Raw genomic sequence first — 27,377 nt, 5'->3', positions numbered from 1 at the left:
GCATAGCAGTTTGCACAATGCTTTACAGCACGGAATATAGAATAGTAACTCTAATAGGATCAATGAAAGATCAACCAGAGTGCAGAAGACAACAAACTGTGCAAATGCAAATATAAATAAATACCCTGTAGCAATAAATAACGAAAATAAAGTGTTTTTAAAGTGAGATCATTGGTTGTGGGAACGTCTCAATGATGGGGCAAGTGAGTGTAGTTATCCCCTTTTGTACAAGAGCCTGATGGTTGTGGGGTAGTAACCGTTCTTAAACTGGGTGGTGTGAGCCCTGAGCCACCTGTACCTTCTACCTGATGGCAGCAGCGAGAAGGGACCATGGTCTGGGTGGTGGGGATCTCTGATGATGGATGCTGCTTTCCTCTGACAACATTTCATGTAGATGTTTTCAATAGTTGGGCAGGCTTCATCCGTGAATTACTGGGCTGAATCCATTACCTTTTGTAAGATTTTCCATTCAAAGGCAACATACAAACATTAGGTACAAGTAACTGTTATACATAGACTGATTGAATGTACATGAAGTAACACTAGGCAATGTGTATGTAGTGGAGGTGGTGGGTGAAGGTGTTGATTGACCTGCAAACTCATGGCTCTACAGTCTTGTTGGGCTCCTCATCAACCCCAGCTTTCCTCGCCATTTCTTTGCTTAATTTCTCCTTGGCCTTTGAAGCATTGGATCAAGGGAGAGAACCCAGTGCCTGTGTGATGGCAGCTTTAACAGCTCGTGTGTTTACTAATGAACAGAATTCTGATTTGAATGGAGTTTCAAGAAAGACGCACATCCCAAGCGACGGCTTTTGACCATTAGTGTTCTGACTGTCCGCTGCTAATTGTTGCAACGTTCAACTCCTCAAGTTCAAGACAAACTTTATGGATGTGTATGAATAAAAATATGCTTCGTAATTTGTGGCTTCCCTTGGATCAGATATCAAGAGGAACCGAAAGGGAACGATTCCAGGCAATAACTTAAAACTCCGATTTAGAATTCTGTATAGCTGAATTTAACATTGTGAAATAAATAATAAAGTATATTGGATTTCAATAAGTATGACGCTGCTTTTAGAACTTGTAGATTAGTTGAAGCTAGTGTAAATATTGCAATGATTAATCAAATTGTTGAATCTCGAGTGACTTCAGCAATTAGACAAGCATGTGAGTGTGTTCAATATAATGACAATGATAGTTTTGTCACTTTGCTTCCAGTGTTAGCTATAACACGTGCATGTGGGAACAGACTCATTAAGACAAATAGCCTAATCCTGTTCCTCTGTCTTACGTTACGGGTGTGTTAACTTTTTCAAAGTTCATTTATTATCAAAGTATTTATACCATATACAACCCTGAGATTTGTCTCCTTACAGGCAGCCACAAAACTAAGAAACCAATAGAACCTTTTTCAAAAAAGAAAATCGTCAAACACCCAATATGCAGGGAAAAAAACAAATTATGCAAGCAACGAAAGTAAGCAAGTAACATTCGGAACTGAAGTTCATGAAAATGAGTCCACAGCCACGAAGGCTGTCACCACTGCAGCCAGTTCAGGAGCCCGACAGTTGCAGGCCACGGCCTCAGTTCAGTGCAGATGCGTAAACCTCACGAAGCAGCGAGCTGAACTGGCCTGTCCCTCACCTCTGGCCCCAATACCCTTACCTTCACAATCTGGACCAACACTTAAATTTTCCAAACCTCAGGTCATTCCTCGTTCTCAGACCCAGGCCCTGCTGCTTTGATACGCTTTTGGGACAGGGCCCCACTGCCTCGATACCCTCTCAGGCCTGGGCCTCGCTGCCTAGATTTGGCCCGTACCCAACCTTTCCAGTTTGTTCCAGCAGTTGAAGCTTGGGTCTTTCCTCACTCTCAGGCCCAGCCACCTCAAGCCTGCATCGCCCCTGCTTGCTTTGCTTCGGTTCTGCCACATTGAATCGCCTCCAAGTCCACTCCAGCAGCGGCAAAACATTGTCTCAATCCCTACTCTGGTGCCTGGGCCAAGCCACCTCGATTTGGCCGGTATACGCCATGCCTCAACTGTCCTACACCTTCGAGACTTCAATTCACACTGCAAAAGCGCCAGGTCGTACAGGTTGTTCAACGGATCAACTCCAAAAGACTATTGATTGCAATGATCGTATCCAAGAAAAAGTGTGATTAATAAAGTTTTTTTTGTTCGCTACTAGCTTTTTCTGATGTGCAGTGCGATGTAAAATTACATGGAACAAGAGGTTACATTGGATGTGTGTAGATCCACAGCAAGATAAAATAGTGAATACTCAGCAAGCTGGACAAAATCTGTGGAAACAATAGGGAAGAGAGAAAGAGAGAGCAATCTATTTTAGGCGTATGACCTTTCGCCAGAGGAATCAAGGAAGCCTCTCTCCTGGATTTAATTTAGAAGTGATCACTTGATCTACGAGCTTACATTTAGTTTTGTGGTAAAGACAAGTTCTGGTTATCTACCTACAGGAAAGATATCAATAAGATTGAAAAATGAGATGAGGCCTTCGTTGGTCAGGGTTGACCATGGATATTGTGTCCTAGCTGTCTAGATATGCAAACCTGGGCAGCACAATATGGAGAGGAAGCTGTTGCCCATGTAGCAAGCACCCCCTCTCCACACATCTTTTTAAAAAAAATTTTTTATTTAAGTGCAATCGTGAACAATAGCCAGATCAGAAATTCTAATCGTGTCAACTAGTTCTCGAAGAGAACGCTGATAGGCCAATCAGATGGTTCACTGCTGCTCAGCGATAGAATACAAAAAAAGTCCTGTGTACCGGCACAAGGGTCACTAGCCCCTGTACTCCAGAAACACGCCTGAGCGGTGCGGCGGAGGTACGTGCTATGCATGACCTGATCTGAAAGCATCATGTTGACTCATAACAGAGAGTGTTCACGGTGGAACAGCTTGGTCAAGGATGGGGTGATCAGCACTGATGGACAAATTATACCTCCACTGCCCCAAATAGGAAAGTCTGATGAACCCAAAGGAACGGCAGAGACTGATACAGTTTGGTACCAGCAGCGTTGAACTCCTTAGGGACTCCAGCTCTGGGTTTTTCCTCGGGGTTTACTCCCAAAGCCTTTCCCATGAGTGGGTGTAGCCGCAAGGCAGCGGAGGTTTGAGATCAGAGTTTTCCTTCTCCTGGATGATCTGCCAACCACAGCTGATGAGGCCCATCTATCCAAAGTGACTGGTTTTAAGGTGCTAGTTACCTGTCTTTGCCCTTTCTCATATCAGTAGTAACTGTTCCACCAGGCTTAATAGCTAAGCCACATATGAAGGCCAGGAGCTGGACTTGGTTGTCAGGGGCTATTTGAGGTGAACACCATTGGGAGCATTTAATAGGTAGTGAGAGCTTGTCTCCATTACCACCCCTGGCTATAACAACCATACGGAACCGGGCACAGCACTACTCCCATTCAACCCCACCTTATTGATTGCCAGTTCCGCCATCACGCCGCACCTGCCATCCACTTCAACACAGCCCAATTTTAACAGCTCTCAGCTACTCTACCACGTTGTCCTGTTCCCTTGCCTGGGTCTCTGGAGAGCCTGTGGTATACAGTCAGCCAGGATTTGAACAAGAAGGTTCATTTCAGTTCTGAATTCTTACGAGGAGGGATAGGGCTGAACATCAGTAACAAAAACAGCAAATTTACAGACTGGTTCACCAGTGGTTTGGTGGTGAACGGTGCTCCTCTGTTTATTTTGACCTTTAACCTTGGCCAAGCCAACACCCATTTTGAAAAGACTCTTGGCCAGGGGTTGGAATAACTTCCCGATTGACTCTTCTTATTTTCCGATGAACAGGGTGAAGAAGCAAAGAACATTCCAGGCGAATCAGTGACAGAAGAGCAGTTTGTTGATGAAGATGGCAACATCGTCACTAAGAAGGTAATGAGACTAATGACTGTTCTGAAGGGCAGGCCTTGCATTTATTTAATAGGAGATACAAAAAAAATAAGCCAAACGATCCAGATGTTAAAGACAAGAGATTCTGCAGATGCTGGAGATGCTGAGCAACACACAGAAAATGCTGGAGGAACTCAGGCAAGTCAGGCATCATCAAAAACAGTCAATGTTTCAGACTGAGACCTTTCACCCGGGCTGGAAAGGAAGGGAGCGGATGCCAGAATGAGAAGGTAGGCGGAGGGGAATGTGTACAAGCTGGCAGGTGATAGGTGAAGGCAGGTGAGGGGGAAGTTAGGTAGGTGGGGAGGGTAGATGAAGTAAAAAGGTGGAGAGAATAGATGGAAAAGGTAAAGGGCTGACGAAGAAAGAATCTGATTGGAGAGGGGTGTGGACCATGGGAGAAGGGAACAAGGAGTGGTAGGTGATGAGCAGGTGAGGGGAAGAGAAAGGGTGAGAGAGTAACCAGAAAGGGGAAAGGGGGTTGGGAGAGCAATTACTGAAAGTCAGAGAAATCGATGGTCCCAGTGAAGCCAACCTCAGCCTGCAGGATGTCCATGGTCTCTTCTACTACACAATGAGGCCAAGCTCAGGTTGGAGGAGGATCATCTCATATTCTAAGTACCCCCCAACCTGACAGCATAAGCATCAATTTCTCTCACGTCCGCCACTTTTTATAACCTGCCCCTCACCTCCATCTGGTTCCCTACCTCCTTCCCTTGCTTCCATGGACCACTCTTCTCTCCTGTTAGATTCCTTCTTTTTCAGCCCTTTACCTCTTCCAGCTTCTCACCTCATTTCCCTCCCCCACCGCCTACCTTCCTCCTCAGCTGGCTTCACCTACAACCTGCCAGCTTGTTCTTCTTCTCCTCCCCCATCCCCGCCACCTTCTTGTTCTGACTTCACCCTCCTTGCTTTTCTGGCCTGAAATATCCACTGTTTATTTCCCTCCATAGATGCTGCCTGACTTGCTGATTTCCTCCAGCATTTTGTGTGTGTTGCTCAACTCAGATGTTAATGGCAGAGACTGATAGTAGTACAACCAATAGTTCTCTTCACTACAGAAATAGTTCCTGAACCCAAGTGACATCTTCGCAATAAGGGCATTATCACTGCAAGGTGACCTTAATGGTGAAACTTACCCATTTTTTTCTAAGCTTGAAATGAAACTGTTAAAATCAGCTTGAAGCTTCTTCGGATAGGGTGGTCAGTTACTACACTTGCCCCAGGGTTGTAACATTGACTGCAGTTTCAGAGTGGTGCATTACAAATAATTGTACTGTTGGGCAAACCAATAACAGGCAAAACCAAAAGCAGTTTTAACCGTAGTGCAGTAATCGGGGTGGGAGGGGGAGCTTCAGTTGAGAAATTGACTGGCCAAACCAAATTAGCAGTGAAGGACAATTTTCTAGATCATTATAGTGAGGAGTCCAGGAACCAATTACTTTAGATCTACTTCTGTACATTATGAAATGATTAATTCATAGTTGTATTGTTAAGGAGAACAGTCATCATACTGTATTAGACTTTATATAGATGATGTAATTGATTTTTCTTCAACCTGACACCTACAAACTATGAGGAGTGAGTTGGCCATGGCAGCTTGGGAGATTGGTGGCTAACATCTGAAGGTTTTGTATCTGGTTTACAGAAGATGTACAGTGAGTGGCTACTTTATTAGGTATCTCCTGCAGTGGCCACTGAGTGTGTTTGGGGTCTTTTGCTGCTGTAGCCCATCAACTTCAAGATTCGATGTGTTGTGCATTCAGAGATGTTCTTCTGCACACCATATTACAATGTGTGGCTATTTGAGTTACTGTTGCCTTAAACCACTCTGGCCATTTCCCTCTGACCTCTCCCATTAACAAAACATTTTCACCCACAAAACTGCCGCTCACTGGATTTTTCTTTATTTATCACAACATTCTCTAGAGACTGCCGAGCATAAAAATCCCAGGAGGTCGGCAGTTTCTGAGACGCTCAAACCACCCCATCTGGCACCAACAATCATTCCATGGTCAAAGTCACTTAGATCACATTCCTTCCCCATTCTGATGTTTTGTCTGAACAACAACTGAACCTCTTGACCATGTCTGCATGTTTTTATGCATTGAGTTACTGCCACATGATTGGCTGATTAGATATTTGCATTAACGAGCAGGGCTGTGGGTGTACCTGATGAAGTGAATATTGAATGTATATTCTCTTAAAGCAAGAAAGGTAACTGGAAAAGAGAACCAGTCTTGACCAGGAGAAGTTAAAAATAGTATTACATCTAAAGAAAAGGTTCATAATCTTGCAAAAAAAAAGAGCAATAACCCTGAGGATTGGGAAGACCTCAGGAAGATAGGTCCAAAACATTGATAAGATAAAGGAAAGTAGAAAACAGCAGTAATTTACTAAGGACCATAGAAAAAGAGTGTAAAATTTTCTCTAGATAAATAGGAAAGGAAAGATTTGCTGAAGTCTTAATGAGTACTTTATAGAAATTAGATTGTAAGTAAGAAAACAGCTGAAAGTTAAATGTATATTTTGTGTTTTTCTTCACAGAAAAACCTCCTGAACCTAGTGAAACATGAAAATGATTGAGGAGCTGAAATAAATTATCACTAATTAAAGATCAGTATTGGAGAAATTAATAGGACTGAAAATCAGGGTCATGCTGATTTTGAAAGATATCGTTAAGAGGTTCATTTATATACCTCTAAAACTCCAGCGATTCTCAAATATTTTCCCCACATTGGAAAACAGTAAATGTAACCCCAGTAGTCAAGAGAGGAGGGACAGAGGAAACTAAGAACTCTCGCGTTGTTAATCTGGCAATAGTAGCAGAGAAAAAATGGGGAACTATTATTAACGATTGGTAACAGGCCACTTAGAGAATAAACTGGGTGTGAGCACATGTAGATATGAAATAGACATTTGAAAGAGAATTCATGTTTGGGAAGTTATTGTAACTAGGAACCAGATGATGTATTGCATTCGGACTTTCATGTGGACTTTTAAGGTATTGCATAGAGATTATGATCATATAAGAGAGAACATGTAAAATTGTGGATAAAATGGGATTAAAGATTAGTTAGTACATAGGCAACAGCAAATAAATACTGACCATTCATTTCTGGGTGTGGGCACTGTCTAACTAAGATTACTGCAGGGAACGATGTTCAGGATCCAACTGTTCTCTCAGACTAGGGAAAATGAGGATATCAATAGTGACTTGTACAGATTTGCTGATGAAACTACACTGAGTGGCAGTGTGAGTGGTGGATAGGATGCTCAGGGTACATTAACAGGCTAAGTGAAACACACAAGTTGCTGGAAGAACTCAGCAGGCCAGGCAGCATCTATGGAGAGGAATAAGCAGTTGATATTTCAGGCCGAGATCCTTCATGGCGACTGAAGTGAATGAGTAGGTGGAACTTAACATGAGAAAGTGCTGGAGAGAATTTGAAAGGCAGAGTTCTTGTTAAATGGTGAGAAGTTGAAAGGTGCAGGCGTGCAGAGGGACCTCATGATTCACTGAAAATTAACATATAGGTACAGCCAACTATTAGGAAGACAATGTCTTGGCCTTTAGGAAGACCATGTATGTGCTGCCTCAAACACATCCCCAGGTTGTGTTAGTTGTTAACGCAAGTCAATGTATGCTTGGATGTGCTTATGATAAGTAAATTAATCTGAATCTGTATCTGATCTGAGTTTGAAACATTATAGCTGGATACATCTGCTGCTAGATGCTGCTTCCCTTGAAACTAAAAGATCCCACTGATGGTCAGAGTATTTGGTCATAAAGTGGACCTGATCCTGTTGCATCGTTTCTTACAGGTTGTCCGAAAGGTTGTCCGAAGGCTCGCCCCTGGCGAAGGGAAGGAAGAGACAGTGGAGGTGCTACTCCCAGATCCATCAGACCTAGAAAATGCAGCAGGAAACTTAACAAAGTACAACATATTAACACGAGACAGCACAAGCAGTAAGGTAAAGCTGACCCAGAGGTCTTGAACACAGACAGGCTAGTGTTTCCACTGCTGCAGCCACCACATGCTAACGCATCCCAAAGCAATATTGCCTAGATCGTCATCTCCAGTACTGAGTGCTACACAGGTCATTATCAAACACGTGTTGCATGTTATGTTCATTCCTTTGAAATAATGAAATGGATTCTGGAAGCCAAAGGTTGGTGTAATATACACTCCGTCCTCCAAGAGGACCACAGCTTTGTTGTAGGGTTTGGAGGCTTGCATGCCTCACTGCCCCAGAGAGCTATGCTGGCTAGATTCAGGGCCTTCTGCTTTGGCTCTTGGTAGAGTCACCCATGCCAAATAGATCAAAGGGTAGAGGCCAGACTAAGAGTGGTCCACCGGTCCTCCAGTTTCGGGGGTTCAGCTCAGGGCTAACAAACCTGACTGGTCAAAACAAAACTGTTACAGAAACAGCAATGAAGAATCCTTCTACATCTGAGTGTGACTGAATGGACAGACAGAGATGGAGGACCTTCATTGCTGCCCTATACACCTGAGGCGTAACGAGCAGTACGTATATACATTCAGTGGCCACTTTAATAGGTACTTCCTGTACCTAATAAAGTAGCTACTGAGTGTATGTTCATGGTCTTCTCCTTCTGCAGCCCTACAATTCAAGTTTAGGCATGTTGTCCATTCAGAGATGCTCTTCTGCACACCACTGTTGTAAAGCATGGTTAGTTGAGTTACTGTCACCTTCCTGTCAGCTTGAATCAGTCTGGCCATCCTCCTCTGACCTTTCTCATTAACCAGGCTTTTTCACCCAAAAACTGGCTTGTATAGGGCACCACGACGGCATAGCGGTTAGCATGACAGTATTACAGCCTCGGGGCATGGGAGTTTGGAGTTCCATTCCAGTAAGGAGTCTGTACATCCTCCCCCTGGAATGTGTGGGTTTTCTCCACACGCTGCAGTTTCCTCCTGCATTCCAAAGACCTACCTGTTAGCAGGTTAATTGGTCATTGTAAATTGTCCTATGATTAGGCTATGCTTAAATCAGGGGTTGCAGGGCAGTGAGGCTCAAATGACCAGAAGGGTGTGTCTCAATAAATAAAAAATTATTTTTATAAACACCAGTCACTGGATTTTTTTTTTTTTTTGCTTTTCACACCATATTCTCTGTAAACTCTAGAGACTATTGTGCGTGAATATCCCAGGAGATCCCAGCACAATTCTTCCCCATTCTGATGTTTGGTCTGAACAACAGCTGAACCTCTTGACCATGCCTGCATGCTTTTATGCTTCGAGTTGCTGCCACATGATTGGCTAATTAGATATTTCAATTAACGAGCAAATGTACATGTGTGTACCTAATAAAGTGGCCACTGAGTGTAGCACCTGTGTAGCCAAGTGACAAGCTCAGGCAAATGGTTTGATTCCATGCGGATAGCATCCTATCTGGACCACCCCTCCCACTTCCAAATGGTCTGAGCTGGCAGGTCCAATTACCTCTTAGGCAGAGGTGGGACATGATAAACGAGGGATGGCCAGATAATCTTTGATTCAGCAGGCGATACTCTGGAAGTTTAATAGACCTAGAAGTTGCTTAGTTTAACAGGTCAGGAACTGCCTTGCTCAGGACAGCACCTTTATCAGCATGGACAAGTCAGGCTGAATGGCCTGTTTCTGTGCTGTATAGGTCTATGGCTCCCAGTGGCAAAAATAGTGGGAGATGACACAAAATTATCTGTGACTATCCACCAAGTATCATTTAGATGCTTTCAGGCACACAGCAGGTAAATTGTAATTATTGTTTAAAGTAGCCCATATCAACTGTGTGCTTTTGGTGTCCACTGAGTGTATTACAGCTCATACTGACACGCCAGGCACTGGCAAGTTAATTATACCCATCGAGACTGAGGAAATTGAAGGGCCATAAGTGGGCATCAAGACATCACAGATTACAGTGGCTACCGTTTTCTGTTTCCATTTTCCCTTTTTCAACTCTTCTAGGCTTTTAATTCCTTTTCTGGGGTTGCAGAGAGAACAGCACTGGCGGGGTAGAAAGGGGTAGAGTGAGTGGCTGTCACCAGCCAAAGACAGTTTCAGTGAGCCTTTGATGTGGACCCGGCTGGAATGAGAAGGTAATGGGTCCCTTGCTCCTTGCATCTTCCTCCTTCAGCAGTGGGTGAGATCATCACTGTTCAAGTGCCCTTTTTCTAAGCCAAATAACACACAACAAGGGGAGGGTGGGTTCAGCAGTTTCTGAGATACTCAAACCACCCCATCTGACACCAACAATCATTCGATGGTCAAAGTCATTTAGATCACATTTCTTCCCCATTCTGATGTTTAGTCTGAACAACAACTGAACCTCTTGACCATGCCTGCTTACTTCTATGCATTGAGTTGCTGCCACATGATTGGCTGACTAGATATTTGCATTAACGAGCAGGTGTACCTAATAAAGTGGCCACTGAGTGTATGTGTGTGAATCTTTGTGTGTACTGCTGTGTGCATGGGGAAGGGGGTGGGGGTGTGTGTCTATATTGCTGTGTGTCTGTGAAGACTACAGTGCACATGCTCTCTCTATATATATGTGTTTAGATTTATTTTCTCTTTCCTTCATTTTGTCTGTCTCACCCATTGTGATTTGCTCTCTCTTCCTATTCATTCTCTGTGACTGTGTTTCTGTGTTGTCAAAACCGGTTGTCTTCGCTGTCTTGCATTCAGCTAGGAGAGAGGGATAGTGCCTTGTACAGTGAGTGGATTCATGGTCGAATGGGCGCACAGATTGTGAAGAAAATCAGCTCGCACATGAATACGCCAAAGCAGTGATTTAGGGATAATTACATAAAGGTAACTCAAGTGTAAACGGAATTCTACGAATCCTTAAGAGACTCTTGCCCATAATTTCTTGTTTAATTCCTTCTGTGCTTCGAACAAAAAGTCAAGTGTTGAAGTTCAGTGTACTGTATAGATACAGGGGTTGACTGTGTACTTACAAAACAGAACTCCTGCAAGTCTCCTGTGTGGTGTGCTCTCCCCTGTAACATGCAATGCTCCTACTCCTTTCCTAAAGACATCCATGTTAGGTGTGTCCTCTCTGCAACCCTCTCCTAACATGAGTTTTACCTCAAACACTGACAGGGCACGGTTTTGCATGGTAGATTTCTAAGTCGTGAGGTTTTCATGAAGTCACAGATGCAGGGACTGCAAGACTCGTTATACAACATTAAATTTAATTGAAAGGGTTTAAGTCAGCAATTTTGACACTACTTCAACTTCTATCAGTCTCTAAACCCGTACAGGAATTTGAGTAAAATAAAAAAAGTGCTGTCATGCTTACTCAAGCACGTTAATTCAGTGCTGATTCTTCTTCTTCAGCACGTAGGCTGCTGACAGCAGCTCACCAGAGTCCTAGCAGCTACAGCCTTCTCCTTCCCACCCTCCCCCCACCCCCTGCCCCCTCCCTCTTCAGTCCTGACGAAGGGTCTCGGCCCGAAATGTTGACTGTTTGTTTCCACGGATGCTGCCCGACCTGCTGATTTCCTCCAGCGTGTTGTGCGTGTTGCTATGACCCCGGCGTCTACAGAGTATTTTGTGTTTACAAGCTCCTTTGTCCTGGGCCAAATAAGTTGATCAGTCCCTTGGCGTCCGCTTTCACCCCACAGCTTTCTACATTTTCTAGTTGAAGATCCTTCCTGTCCCAGGAATGAGGTCTTTGGAACTTCTACCGGTGTTTTTTTGTGGGTCTGGGTTTTCAATGAGATGGGGTTGTTAGCCCCATGCCCAGTCCTCCTCCTTTCACAGTTGGGCTTGGGACAGTCCATAGTGGAGCTAATTCAGTGACCTAATTCAATTTGACATATTATTAACCCTCAATGTCAGCCCATTTGAAACATACAATTCTGCACCTGAAATGATTATTTTATTAATTCAGATAAGTATTTTGTTCAGACCATTGGGTGAAAAGTGAAAAGTAACCAATGAAGAGGTTTATAAACTCATAAGGGGCATAGATAAGGTGTATAGACCCAGTCTTTTTCTCAGGGTATAAAAGTAGATGGCACACATTTAAGATAAGAGGGAAGAGATTTAAAGGGCCCTACCTGAAGGCCAAGATTTTCCAGACATCGGGTGGTGAGTAAATGGAGCATGCTGGCAGAGGAAGAGGAGGAGACGTGGACAATTACAGCCTTCAAAGGACATCTGGGTGTGTACATGGGTAGGAAAAAGTTAAGAGGAATCTGGTCCAAACACAGACGAATGAGACTGGGTCAGGTAGGCACTTTGGTCTGCATGAATGAGTTGGGCTGAAGGGCCTGTTTCTGTGCTGTATAACTCTGTGACTGTATGATAACTAAGTGGGTGCTGGGATTCAGAACCCTGCCCACTGGTTGGAGTATGTAACAGAGATGAGTCTTATGATGAAAGCTCAACTATAACGAGGAGCCTTAAAAATGGTGTTATATGGAATGGGTAGGGTATTTTTATTCAGCCCCTTTTACAGAGAGTGGCTTTGAACATTACAGCACAGCCCAGGTCCCTCGACCCAGATGTTGAGCCAATGTTTTAACCTGCTCCAAGATCAATCTAGCCTTTCTCTCCCACGTAGACCTCCATTCTTCTATCATCCATGTGCCTATTTAAGTGTTTCTTAAATGTCCCTAATGTTTCTGCTTCTACCACTACCCTGGTAGGGTGTTCCACACAGCCACCACTCTCTGTGTAAAGAACGTACCTCTGATATTTCTCCAGTCATCTTCAATTACACTCTCTTAAGAATATTTTAGATATGTTTTCTCTAATCTCGATTTCTGTCTCCTCTCCATCTCTCCATCTCTAATGTTTCTCAGTATTGCTCCACTAAGTGCTGGGATTGCCATAAGGTTGGTTATGTTAAGTGATAGACAGTATTGAAATACACTTTCCTTCACCCTATAAGTACTCCTCAGTGTAATATTTCTTACTGATCTATTTGCGTCCAAGTAGATTTGTGGAGATCAGGTTCAACCCGAAGCAGGAAGAGTCAAAGATTCAGTAGGAGATCTCCTTAACAAATCAATGGGGATAAAGGCTGGAATGTGGCTGTATGGGTAGCTTCATCATTCTTTCCCAGTGTTTAAGACCAAAAGACAAAGGAGTAGAAGAGCCATTTCGCCCATCGGGTCTGCTTGGGCATTCCATCATGGTTGATTTATTATCTCTCTCAACCCCATTCTCCTACTTTCAGTAACCTTTGATGTCCTTGCTTATCAACCTCTGCTTTAAGTATACCCAATGACTTAGCTAAATAAATTCCCCTTCATCTCTGTACTTTTTATTCTGAGGCTGTGCCCTCTAGAACTAGACTCCCCAAATATAGGAAACATCCTCTCCACTTTCACTCTATGTAGGCCTTTCAATATTCAATAGATTTCAATGAGATCCTCCATCATTCTTCTAAACTCCAGCAAGTATAAACCCAAGAGAGAGCCACTGCACACTCCTCATACATTAACTCTGTCACTCAAGGATTCAAAAGCATTCAGGGTACCTTTATTATCAAAGAATGTATCAATTAACAACCTTGAGATTCGTCTGCTTACAGGCAGCCACAAAGCTAGAAACCTGAAAGAACCCAATTTAAAAAAGGACCAACACCCAAAGCGCAGAGGGAGGAAGGAAAACACATCATGCAGACAATGAAAGCAAACAGCAGCACTTAGAACGAAATTAAGTCCCTAGACCCAAATCCCGGAGCAACCGGACTAGGCTTATCACCTCAGTCTCAGTTCATCGTTTAGTGGGACAAATCACTGCAATCTCTGGTCTGAACTTTAATGCAAAGATTAGAATCCAGATATCAATAATAGACAATAGACAATAGGTGCAGGAGTAGGCCATTCGGTCCTTCGAGCCAGCACCGCCATTTACTGTGATCATGGCTGATCATCCACAATTAGTACCCTTTTCCTGCCTTATCCCCATAACCTTTGATTCCGCTGTCGTTAATAGCTCTATCCATCTCTTTCTTGAAAGCATCCAGGGACTTGGCCTCCACAGCCTTCTGGGGCAGAGCATTCCATATATCCACCACTCTCTGGGTGAAAAAGTTTTTCCTCAGCTCCGTTCTAAATGGCCTACCCCTTATTCTTAAACTGTGGCCTCTGGTTCTGGGCTCACCCATCAGCGGGAACATGCTTCCCGCCTCCAGCGTGTCCAATCCCTTAATAATCTTACATGTTTCAATAAGATCCCCTCTCAGCCTTCTAAATTCCAGAGTATACAAGCCCAGTCACTCCAATCTTTCGAACTGTTGAGCAATGTTGAGCTGTGGATAACTTCAAGAAAAGGTACATCTACAAATTAAGGAGGGAACTGATATAAACATAGCCATTCCTTTGCCAACTCTTTCATTAGTTTAAATTCTCTTAATAAACACATTTAATTAGGTTTAAAACTTCTTTGAACTGAGGAGTGTTGACGTCTAACACCAGTGGAAGTTTACACACTTTCATCAAACCATGCATGGGCTTGCATATGGAGTGACTAAATCAGATTTTATTTGGATATAACTCGGAAGATGTGTAGCTCGGGTGGTTGATGGCTGGGTTGAGTTGTTCTCCAATCTCGGCAATCCATTTGTAAACATTTCATCATCATACTAGGAGATGTCAGTACACTGTTGATCGCAGCGTGTCCTCCGAATGTTTGGCCCTTATATACTTATCAATCAGCTGATTGGTCGTCATTACGAAAACTCAGTGATGACATAGGGAGGGGATCTTGTCGCTGATTGGTTGGGTGGCGAACACTGTGCATTGTCTAAAATTGTGGCCACGTTGATTATAAATGAGACCGAGGTCTACATGTCTGTTTATGGAATTGTTTGCAGGAAGTCATGGCGCAAGCAAACACACGGCACGCAAGAGAATTCCTAGAAGCGTGGTCTTCCGCAAACAATTCTATAAACAGACGCACAGACTGTGATCCCACTTATAAGCCAATGCGACCAAAATTCCAGACAACGCACAGAGTTCGCCCCGTGACCAATCAGCGACAAGACCCCCTCCCTATGCCACCACTGAGTTTCCGTAATGACAACCAATCAGCGGATTTGTACATATATAAAGGCCAAGCATTCGTACGATACACCACAGTCAACGATGCACTGATGATACCCCCTCATACAGTGACGAGATGTTTGCAAGCAGATTGCCAAGATCAGAGAACGAATCAGCCCAGTTTTTATTTCCCAGCTTAATCCCATCCGCTAATTCTCCCTCTTTGTTTTTCAGGATACTGTAACTACAACACGGCCTTGAGAGGAGGAAGCAGACAGACTGGGGGCTGTGAGAGAAAAAGACTTTACATTAGGCTACAGGCATGATTTCTATAAGAGAGTTACTATTATCAATTAGCATGATTGACTGCCAAAGCATGTACTCTATTGTACCGCCTAAAGGACTGAATGATTACCATTGGCACAAAGCTGGGAGGCACGCCACCAACAGAATAAGCCGGAAGAACGCCCTGCAACCAGGGCCGCATCCGAACAGCAATATCAAAACAAAATTCAGTCGCTTTACCGCTCATGTTTTTAATTGGGTTTTAACTAGCGAGTGGAGTTTCCAATACAGTTGTTTTGCTGTCTGTGGTTAACTTAATACTATGCAAAAACAGCAATGCACTGCAATATACACAACAGCTGTCAGGGTAGGTACCAGACCAGCTGTCTAAAAGACAACTTTAGTTTGCATTAATGCTTTCCTGTCCCTCCTCCCCATCCCACCATTTGCTCGCTCACCGCTAATCCTTAGAGGACAAATTGTGCTTTGCGGCTTTTAAATTCTGTTTCTCTATTTTTTTAAAGAATTTCTTTTTCTGTTGAGATTTGTGTTTGGTTTGAATATCGTCCTACTCCAGAAGAGGGCAGCTTTCTATGTTCGATGTACGTATTAAACAGTAAAGAGCCACCGTGTGAGTCTCTGTGAACCCTTACCCTAAAGCCTGCTCAGTACTGGACCAGACCGTGTCAGTTTTTGATCTCATACGAACTGAGCACGGGAGGTTTAATTTCCCCTGTTCAGCCACTCGGTTAACCTACTCTGAGCAACATTTCTGCACTTTTGCAGCATGCAGGACATTCAACATAAATACTTCATAACTGCAAGAATTCTTATTTTTTTTTAAACATGAGCCTATTTTTCAGTTTGGCGTTGTCTCTCAAAATCTGTTATAGTTATTACTTCAGGTTCCCCAGTACTGTTCATCACCAGCAGCACGGGCTTCGAAACACAAGTTGTGATGCCCTCTAAATCCCAACCTTGCGACACATGACTGCTTGTTCCGGACTGTCTGGCATGTTACAAACACTGCTTGATGATTAAGCCCCATTCACAGTCCCTTAGACTGGGTGGTTAATATGCCACTCCCATTCTGAAAGGAATTTTATCATTCTTTATCGAAATATGGGCAAGGCAGGTCACACCTGTTGAGCAAGTGAGCATTACCATGGAAAAGTTAAGAGCTGGCTGCATTGGTGTGCGACAAGATTTCTGGGTAGGTTAGGTCAAGACGAGGAGCTCCTTCCCAAAAGGACACTGATGATTCAATCGAATGTTTATGATAATCTGACAGCTTCATGGTGATTTTTACTGCTGCCTACTTTACATTTCCAAAGTTTTAAATACTGTATTGAATTTAAATTTTGAAGCAATTACTCTATGTGGTACTCCCGATGCAGCCTCCTCTACGTTGATGAGACCCATCATAAATTGGGCGACTGCTTTGTTGAGTGTCAAAAGCAGAATTTCCCAATGGCCAAACATTTTAATTCTTCTTCCCATTCCTTGTCTGACATATCAGTCCATGGATTGCTCTTTTGCCACAATGAGGTGGAGGAGCAACTCCTCATAATCCGTTTGGGTAGCCTCCAATCTGATGACATGAACATAGATTTCTCCTTCTGGTAATTTTTTCCCTTCCCCTCTTCACTCTTCTATTCCCCACTCTGGCTTCTTACCTCTTCTCAGCAGCTGCCTATCACCTCCCCCTGGTGCCCCTCCTTCTCTTTCTCCCAGAGTCTACTCCCCTCTCCTATCAGATTCCTTCCTCTCCAGCCCTTTACCTTTCCCACCTACCTGGCTTCATCTACCACCTTCTCACTATCCTCTTTCCCCTCCCTGCCCTACCTTTTTATTGTGGCTCCTTCCTCCTTCCTTACCAGCCCTGAAGAAGTGTCTTGGCCCAAAACATCGACCGTTTATTCAATCCCATAGATGCTGCCTGACCCACTGAGTTTCTCCAGCATTTTGCTTTGGATTTCCAGCATCTGCAGAATCTCTTGTGGTTTTGAAACTAACCTGCAGTCGTGCTACTTAAGAGATCTTAAGAACTTTCTTAAAGCAAATTCTCATTACTTGAGCCCTGCTTCAAGTAATCATTGGCATCATTATCTGATGCCAATGGTAATAGATATGGACTAACTGTTACCATTGGCATCAACCCTATTGCTTGCCTGAATGGATGCTGAATTTTTTGCTCAGGAATGTCTGTCCAACAGCCTCTGTATTTGTCCAGCTAACTGGAGGTTTCCACATTCTCCCTTCCTCCTTTGGCCTCTGGTTTGAGTACTTCCTGTTTAGCAACACGCAGGTATGTGTCTGCTTCGAACTTGGGAGCTTAATAACTGCAGTATTTCTTTTCGCAGATGGGACTGGCTTAGATTAGCACTTTGGTCAGCATGGCCAAGGCGGATTGAAGAACCTGTCTGTCTCTAATTTAGAGAGCAGTGCAAAAGGTGTAAATGGTAACAGGCTTGGCACGGGTCGTGTCTGCCCTCTAGTGTGACCACGGGTAATTTTGTAGGAGCTGGCTGTCCCTGAAAAAAAAATAGAGAGAAGTAGTAGTACTGCGATCCCTCGAGTTGAGTATGATGTTCTCCTAAAGGGTTGTCTAATGGTGGGTCTTCAGGTGACTGCAGAGGCCGAGGAGTTATCCTCATATTCTGCCTCTGCGTGATTTTATTTAACGTGGGGAGGCTCTAGCACAGGCAAACGCCACTAGGTCCTTGACAGATCGGGGTCAGGGTCCAGAGGCGTGAAATGCAAGAAAGCTGGGGAATCCTTCACTGTTGCAGTCTTCTTCTGCCTTCAATGGCTTTGTGATGTGTCATCATCTTCTGCCAGCTCCACTACTGAGGTCTCGCTTGGATCACTCTTCGTCTGGTACCTCCCCCTTGACCTTACCGCCCTAGGTGACCCCACCAGGAGCTAAAAATCCCGAGGGCATTGCTCATGGGACCCCAGGAGCTCCAGAGTCTCTCCACCACAACAAGGTACCAATCCTCAGAGAAGTAGAGAGCAGAGCGAGGGGGGTCAGTGGTAACATGGGTCGGGCTCGTCCATAGGTGATGCACCAGCAAAGTTCGCTGGGAATGGGGATCAGGGAAGCTTCACAAACACCTAGATGGCAGGTCCATTGTCAGAATTAGCCCTACCCCTGAATAACATCACTTACGATGGGGATGAAAGCAAAACTGGACTTGAACGTGAAGTTGAGCTTGTTATATAGGCTGTCAGTGCTGACGACATTGATATTTTGCACTTGTTTGCCTCAAATGGCATTCATTACCCAAGCAATAACTCCACTAAATTAGAGCTCTGTGTCCAATTGGCTTGAACTGGTGACTCTGATCAAGGGAGAGCAGAGTTTATGGATAACTACACGCGGCAGGGAAACTTGGTACACAGTGACGATATCTCCAGCTGAATGGGCAAGAGGTAGTGATTGGGGCAACCATCAGAACAGGGTGGGCCACATCTTCTGTAAAGACGAAAGGAGAGCCTTGCACTGACTGTAGCCTCTTCCACAAACCCAATCAAGCACCTTTGAAGTGTGTCACCACTGTAAAATAGGAAACACATCAATTTTAACGTGCACATACAGGAAGCACCCCAAGCTGTAAAATGATAATGATCAATGAATCTTTCACTGATGTCGATGGAGAATTAACTATTAACAAGGGCACAAGGGAGAACTTCCTGAAATACTTCAAAGTAACACCACAGAATCCTTTAGATCCTGCCGCAGGAACAGGTAGAGCCTCAGCCTGATGTCTGATCCACGTAGCATTGTCTCATCGACGGTGCCCAGGTGGGAGCTGTGATTGAATCCTGATCAACAGGCTTCATTGCAGCCGTGTTAGCTGCCCGGGTATGGTCATGCTTGCCCGAGACCCATTATCTGTTCTTTCTGGAAGGTGACTTCCTACACCGCACGTTGTTAGTAATGCAGACTGCAGATGCTTGAATCAGGAGCAACACACAAAAAGCTGTAGGAACTCAGCAGGGGAGATATTTACTGATCTAGACCAGATGAAGGACTTGGGCCCAAAATGTTGACTGTCCATTTCCCTTCATTAATACTGTCCGGCCTGCTGAGTTCCTCTAGCTTTCCGTGTGTTGCTAATAATGGGATTGTACCTGAAACAAGGAGATTTGCCTTGGAGTATCTAATCAGACATCTGAGAAGGGGAGGTAATCCAGTTGATGTGTAAAGTATGGCAGAGAATGTGGGGGAGGAGGGGAGAAAAATCTTTGTGAGTAGTAGTGAGACCCTCACCGTGACCTTCCACACATTCCACCCTACGTGGTATGCCTCCAATTGCCTCCAACATCTAACCAAGCAAATCAATACTACAGGCTCAGATTCCTCCTCCAGCAATGTAATGGATGTGTGTGCAAAGTCCATCGCTGGTTTCTTACATGCCCAGAAAAAAAAGATCTTCTCCTTGACCAGTCTGAAGATGGCCATTTATCACAGAGTCTTGGAGAACCTCTCCTGAACACACAGAATTGCATTGTGCTCACATCTGTGAAGGTGCAAGCACACATTGGCCCCACAGGCACACAGATGCAGTCCATATCTTCATCAAGGATGTGAAGTCCAGAAGGAATCAATCCTTTGATGAGAGTGATGTTCCTGGAAATAGTTGGCACTGCACCACTTGACCTCACCTGTACAATACGGCTTCAAACATCCCTTACTGCTGAGAATGGAGAGCCCACAGATCTCCTAGACCAGACAAAAACAGAAACTCCACTAGTGAGTAGGTAGTGCAACAGAGGAGTCTAAGACCAGAGGACACAGCATCAGAATACAAAGACATCCCTTTAGAACAAAGATGAGGGGGAATTTCTTTAGCTGGAGGGTGATGAATCTGCAGAATCCACTTCCACAGATGACTGCAGAGGCCAAGTCATTTTATTTAAAGCAGAAGTTGAGAGGTGGTTGTGATTAGTAAGGCATTAAATGTTATGGGAAGAAGACAGGAGAATAGGATTGAGAGGGGCATGATGGAATGGTGGAGCAAACTTGTTGGGCCAAATGGCCTAATTCTGCTCCTATTTCTTATGGTGAAATAACAGAGTTATTTTTATTGACTGGTTTTAATGTGAGGATTAAAGTGACTCTGGGGCTGATGAGCATGAGGTTAGGAGTAGTCTGTGGGCAAGTGATACTGCGATGCACATGAACCATGTGCCTTAGGGCCTCAAGGAGTGCACCTTGTATAAGCAATGTTGATAGCCCCAGTTTCCTGCAGAATGTGTGACCTTACAGCACCACTTTCACCAGTAAATTGGTAATTTGCAGCAGATTTGTAAAGGGCAGGGTTTATGTCCACCTCTGGCCCATGCCATATCCTGCCAGGTGAATAGAAGAGGAGCTGATCTTCAAAGACACCAGGAGCCTCCAGACATCCTGGAGGAATGAAGCAGCTCGGGTAGGGAAGATCCAGTGTCCAAGAACATGTTCCCTTCCCCTGCAGATGAGCCCACAAACATTGTATTTCCATTGCACTCTGTTTGGTGTCAATTCAAACAGCCAGTGACCTCCACCTGACCAGCATGCCACAGCAAATTACTAATATCGTGTAAATGTATGTAGCGAATAAAATTGATGTTTATCTTTGATGACCATGACTGGATTTTCATCTAAAGGCCATGGAGTGGCAATGAAAGCATTCTGCCCCATGGTGAAATCTCTGGGCCGCTTAGTTTGACTGATGCTAGATCAGAACATGGAGAACTCCTCTGCTACTCGAGTTATAACTGTAAGATCTCTTGTGTTCACCGACAAGAGCAGGTGAGACTCCAGGATCCTCTTCTGAAAGGTGACTGCTTGGAGATCACAGATCACCCTCAGAGCTACAACAGAGAGATACATGCAGTGGTGTATGCAGATGGGCCTGGGGCGGTTACCATCATGACCCCTGAACCACAGGCATTTCTCAATGTAAAATTTTATTTTCACTTGTCCAACACAATTGCAAAAAATGTTGAGTGAGATATTGTTATTTTTTATGGTCTACCACAATTGCAAAAATACTTTCACTTTATTAGGTGGCTCCTGTATCTAATAAAGTGGCCACTGAGAGCATGTTCATGGTCTTCTGCTGCTGTAGCCCATCCATTTCATTGTTCCACATGTGTGTTCAGAGATGTTCTTCTGTGCACCACTGTTGGAACGCATGGTTATCTGAGTTACTGTCGCCTTCCTATCAGCTTGAACTAGCCTGGCCATTCTCCTCTGCCCTCTGTCAATAACAAGACAAAAACTACCACTCACTGGACATTTTTTTGTTTTTTCACACCATTCTCTGTAAATTCTGGAGACTGGTGTGCAAGAAAATCCCAGGAGATCAGCAGTTTCTAGGATATTCAAACCACCTCATCTGCAACCAACAATCATTCCACGGGCAATCACTTTGATCACAACTCTTTCCATTCTGTTGTTTGATCCAAACAACATCTGAACCTCTTGACCATGTCTGTAGGCTTTTCTGCATTGAAGTGACGCTACATGATTGGCTGATTAGATATTTACATTAATGAGCAGGTGTACCTAATAAAGTGGCCACTGAGTGTATCTCCAGTTAAAAGTCAGACAGTATTGGATTTTCCAAGATCAGCAAAGCCCCAGTAACAAACAAGGTTCCAATAGCAGGCGGAAACAGACATTGGCCCAACTGCCTCTCTTAGAGTAGGCTGAGCTCTTACCTGTTACTTCAGAGCCACAAGGACGACACAAAAATACAGCAAGTCTGCAGATCCCGGAAATCCAAAGCAACACACACAAAGCGCTGGAGGAACTGATTTCCTCCAGCATTCTGTGTGTGTTCCTCCACCAAGGACATCCATTCATCACTTCAATGCAGCCAATGAGTTGACTTCTGTTCCCATTATTTTCTCTGGACTACTAAGTCCTTCCCTGATGCTTCTGTCTTGTGGGTTCCTGTCTCTTAGTTGATGCCATATTGTGAAGCACAAGAAGGCAGTGGACGTTTCTGCATTGCAGCCAAGTTGCTGGACTTAGAGCAGTGAACAGACCTTGTGTTATTCAATTAACACAGACCTACATCTGGCAGCTTCTCTCTGGTTAATTGAATGCAGTGTCCGGGGTGTAAGCACTGATTCCTCCACAAAGACTCTGTCCCAGCCAATCTGGGGCTAGCATCTCTGGAAGGTACTCCCAGAATGCACCTTATTGGCCTATTTCTAGGACATGTACGTTGGCTCCTTTACAAACCATGATGCAGTTCAATTAAATACTGACGACCGCAGGCAGTTATAACAAACCACTGACAAGGAGAATGCAGGAGTAAGAAAGCCAGGAGCAACACCTTGCAGTCTGTTCGCAGTTGTTTCTTAATCCTCCCCCACCTCCTCAAAGAGCCTCCAACCATAGCCAAGATGAAATCAGCTTTTACCCCTCAGTACAATGTTGAAAGATCCCTATTCGTGGCCTGTGTGAATTAATCCACACAAAGAGAAGCAGTCTTTAGATGGTCTGCATTGAGTCCTGGCTTCAGAGATTTGAACTAAAAGAATATGCACAAGCACACACTAGTTCAGGACAAGCTGTGGCACCATCTTCACCTTCTGACAGGGATATAAGGGCTTTTGCCTTCTGACGCTGCGCAGCCACACAACAAAGAGCTGCTGGCGATGGGGGTGTCCTTCACTGATGGTGGAGGGCAGAAAATACTGCAATAATTGATACTGATCAAGGAGAGTTACTAGTTTCAGTGGGGAAAAAAGTGAAGTGATGGTGATGCAAACAACAGGAATTCTGCAGATGCTGGAATTTCAAGCAACACACATAAAAGTTGCTGGTGAACGCAGCAGGCCAGGCAGCATCTCTAGGAAGAGGTGCAGTCGACATTTCAGGCCGAGACCCTTCATCAGGACTGATGGTGATGAGTGAGCAAGTGAGAATTATTTGGAAATGGTAGATGCACGCATCTTACCCCCTTTCTTTCCAGTCCTGATGAAGGGTCTCTGCCCGAAATGTCCACTGTTTATTCCTCACCATAGATGCTGCTGAGTTCCTCCAGCACTTTGTGTGTGTTGCTGGTGGATGTCTGTCATCTGCAGAATCTCTTATGTTTACACCTCTAAACACCCACAAATGTTCCATTGGAACTTAGCACAGGCTAATGGGATTATCTACACACACCTCATTAATCTACTTTCATTGTTCCCTGAATGGGGAACTCAAGGCCCCAGTATTTATTTCCTCTAGTTAAAGTTTTGAATGTTTAGAAGATGAGGAAGCACGAACCAAGTGAACACCTTCCTCTTCTGGTAATGTGTTGGACGTTTGCAGGCAGTAAAATGCCACAGGCTGTCAGAGCGTAAGGTTCAGTATTGTACCATGTCATGGAGGAACTGCAAATCCATGTATGCATTAAACCAAGGCTCAAAGCTATTCTAATTGACAGAAAGTATTGATTGTGAGGCAAAGAGGTGAAGGCTTTCTATTTTATTTTTAATTTTTATTTAGAGATACAAAGAGCTGCTGGTGATGTGTCCTTCACTAATGGTGGAGGGCAGAAAATGCTGCAATAAGTGGTACTGGTCAAGGAGAGCTGAAATAAGAGTCCCAGCCCACTGTCCCTCATTGCCCAATTACACCCACGTAACCAATTAACCTTCTAACCCCCACGTCCTTGGAATGTGGGAGGAAACCCACGCGGAGAACATACAAACTCCTTCAAGACAGCGGCAGGAATTGAACCAGAGTTGCCGGCACCATATTAGAGTTGTGCTAACCACTATGCTACCACGCCACCCCCAAACTAATGAAATCCTTTATTTCCGAATCTGGAGAGCATGAAAGCCTTCCGTTTGAAACCAGATTCTCGACATTAGTCAGGCCATTTGCTCGCCATGATTAATAAGCACACCTAGCCATGGGCTGCACTTACTGACCTGGATGAAAAGAATGCACAGATACAGAGAGACAAAGAAAGAATATTTGTCTCCTAAAGCTGTGACTCGAGAAGCCTTTCACCCTTCCCATTCGAGGAAAGTCCTGCTGAATCCCTGCTTCATAAAGCCGAGGAAAGGATGATCGACAGTAAGCCTTTCTGTCGTTTTATTGTGTATCATGCTTTTATTTCCTCTGAATTTATACCTGACTCCATGTAGGTGGGGTTCACAGGCTAAGCAATTGCATTAAAACCTCTGGACTCTTTTGGGTTCAGAAGAATTCACAAACCTTAAAGTACAAGGATCAATGGCAAGGCCCGAATGGAAAATGGGAAATCTCCTGTGGTAATTGTATACAGTTGAAAGAGATCCTACAGTTCACTTATAGCAATAATACGATGAACACTCCCCAGCTCCTTTGCACACCTTGGACTTGTGGCTGTAGACTTGTAGGCTTGGACATTCCATCAGCCCAGCACCTCTCCGCTCTGGGTTAAAATCAGCAATCCGGGTCAGTGCCTGAGATCTCTAAGGGTACAGATGACGGCTCTGTCAAATAACAGGATACCCCCGTTCAAAACGGCTGTTTTGCAGAGACTCAGTGACGATCGACGATGAGGAAGAGTGTCGCCATTGAGGCCCGCGTGGCGGGAGCACGGGTCATGCACAAGCGGAGGGGCGATGGCGGGAGTGGGAGAGAAAGGGCATGGTCACTGTCAGAGCAAGTGGAGAGTGAAGGGGTGGTAGGTGGAGTACAAGCTGATTTGGATTTGTATTAATCTTATAGCATCTCACTGTAAGAAATGCTTCAGCATTTGCACAGAACTTGTATCAAGCATCAGCAGGAATGTTTAGCACTCTGACTGCTCATCAGGTTCAAAGCTATGGCTGTTTAGATATTAAACTGTAGAATGCTGATAATCAGTGAAATCTCTCTTGCACAGCTTTTTAGAATTTTACCAATGCCTCTTGGGTTTTTTTTTAAATCGTCGTTGTGAAGAGAAGCCTTTTAAATTAGATTTACCTGTATCAAAGAATTGTATAAAGAAAATAAGTTTAACAGAAAAGCCATTTCTCTGTACACCAGCTGAAGACTTCAAAAACAAATTAAAGGAGTTATTTAAAACACTTGACTCTCCGGGAGCTTTTTATTCTGTGTCAGCTACACAGGAGGAGCCCGCGTGGCCGATCGCTGTGCCCAGAGGGTACATATGTGCGCTCGATTTCCGTGATGTTGGACAAGGTTACCAAGGTTCTGCATTTATGGATTTGGACTATGGACTTTTTCAGTCTTATGTTTTTTTATATTCTGTGTGCTTCTTTCTCATTTTCATTGTGTGTGGAGGGAGGGGGGTTTTGGGGGTTGATGTCCTTGTTGCGTTTCGTGTGGGGGAGGGGGGTTTGGGGTTGTTAATGATCGTGTTGCCGTTCTCTTTTTTTGTGCGTGGGGGTGAGTTTGCTGTTCCTCTTTGAACTAACTTCCATGGTTTTCCTTTGTCTCGTGGCTATCTGGAGAAGAAGAAGTTCAGAGTTGGATATTGCATACATACTTTAATAAATGAACCTTTGAGCCAACTTATTGAGGTTCAGCAGTTATTTATTGAAAGTGTAATGGCTTCAGAAAGTTGTCCGGTTAGGGTTGGTAAGCTGTAAGCTTGCTACGTTGGCTCTGGAAGCATGGCGACACTTACAGGTTGCCCACAGTACAATCTTCGGACCGTGTTGGGCCTTGACGCAAAACAATGCATTTTTCCTGTGGTGTCCTGTTGAAGGGTCTTAGCCCAAAATGCCAACTCTTTATTCCTTTCCATAGGTGCAGCCTGACTTGCTCAGTTCCTCCAGCATTGTGTGTGTGTTCATTGTAGGTTTCGATATATATGTGACAAATAAAGCTAATCTTTAACATTTTTTTTTAAAAATTAACTTTAATCCCGGAAGAGCAGCAGCTACTTTCCAGTAACCTGCTTACTGATCTAGCTATGGGCACCCGTATGGGTCCTAGCTATGCCTGCCTTTTTGTTGGGTTTGTGGAACAATCTATGTTCCGTGCCTATTCTGGTATCTGTCCCCCACTTTTCCTTCGCTACATCGACGACTGCATTGGCGCTGCTTCCTGCACGCATGCAGAACTCGTTGACTTTATTAACTTTGCCTCCAACTTTCACCCTGCCCTCAAGGTTACCTGGTCCATTTCCGACACCTCCCTCCCCTTTCTAGATCTTTCTGTCTCTGTCTCTGGAGACAGCTTATCCACTGATGTCTACTATAAGCCTACTGACTCTCACAGCTATCTGGACTATTCCTCTTCTCACACTGTCTCTTGCAAAAACGCCATCCCCTTCTCGCAATTCCTCCGTCTCCGCCGCATCTGCTCTCAGGATGAGGCTTTTCATTCTAAGACGAGGGAGATGTCTTCATTTTTTAAAGAAAGGGGCTTCCCTTCCTCCACTATCAACTCTGCTCTTAAACGCATCTCCCCCATTTCACGTACATCTGCTCTCACTCCATCCTCCCACCACCCCACTAGGAATAGGGTTCCCCTGGTCCTCACCTACCACCCCACCAGCCTCCGGGTCCAACATATTATTCTCCGTAACTTCCGCCACCTCCAACGGGATCCCACCACTAAGCACATCTTTCCCTCCCCGCCTCTCTCTGCATTCCGCAGGGATCGCTCCCTACACAACTCCCTTGTCCATTCGTCCCCCCCCATCCCTCCCCACTGATCTCCCTCCTGGCACTTATCCGTGTAAGCGGAACAAGTGCTACACATGCCCTTACACTTCCTCCCTTACCACCATTCAGGGCCCCAAACAGTCCTTCCAGGTGAGGCATCACTTCACCTGTGAGTCGACTGGGGTGATATACTGCGTCCGGTGCTCCCGATGTGGCCTTTTATATATTGGTGAGACCCGACGCAGACTGGGAGACCGCTTTGCTGAACATCTATGCTCTGTCCGCCAGAGAAAGCAGGATCTCCCAGTGGCCACACATTTTAATTCCACATTCCATTCCCATTCTGACATGTCTATCCACGGCCTCCTCTACTGTAAAGATGAAGCCACACTCAGGTTGGAGGAACAATACCTTATATTCCGTCTGGGTAGCCTCCAACCTGATGGCATGAACATCGACTTCTCTAACTTCCGCTAGGCCCCACCTCCCCCTCGTACCCCATCTGTTACTCATTTTTATGCACACATTCTTTCTCTCACTCTCCTTTTTCTCCCT

The 27,377-nt window shown here is 44.5% G+C and overlaps 1 protein-coding gene across 10 annotated transcripts in view; it reads left to right on the top strand.

Annotated features, from left to right (window-relative positions):
* The window catches only part of LOC134351041 (ankyrin-1-like), a 315,455-nt gene extending 290,009 nt beyond the window's left edge, over window positions 1-25,446 (top strand). For 6 of the 10 annotated variants that reach the window (XM_063057036.1, XM_063057040.1, XM_063057035.1 and 3 more), the window contains 4 exons: window positions 3,824-3,907; window positions 7,751-7,900; window positions 10,618-10,743; window positions 15,168-25,445. In XM_063057036.1, coding sequence (XP_062913106.1) covers window positions 3,824-3,907; window positions 7,751-7,900; window positions 10,618-10,722 — 339 coding nt within the window. In that variant the 3' untranslated portion in view covers window positions 10,723-10,743; window positions 15,168-25,445. Of the gene's footprint in view, window positions 1-3,823; window positions 3,908-7,750; window positions 7,901-10,617; window positions 10,744-15,167 lie in introns of all 10 variants that reach the window. The other 4 variants (XM_063057044.1, XM_063057043.1, XM_063057039.1 and 1 more) reach the window with 3 other exon arrangements.
* The last annotated feature ends 1,931 nt before the right edge of the window (window positions 25,447-27,377 follow it).

Source organism: Mobula hypostoma, chromosome 8, assembly GCF_963921235.1.
Source record: "Mobula hypostoma chromosome 8, sMobHyp1.1, whole genome shotgun sequence".
Lineage (NCBI taxonomy): Eukaryota > Metazoa > Chordata > Chondrichthyes > Myliobatiformes > Myliobatidae > Mobula > Mobula hypostoma.
Note: the sequence above shows the minus strand (reverse complement) of the source record. Positions and strands in the feature narration are given on the sequence as shown.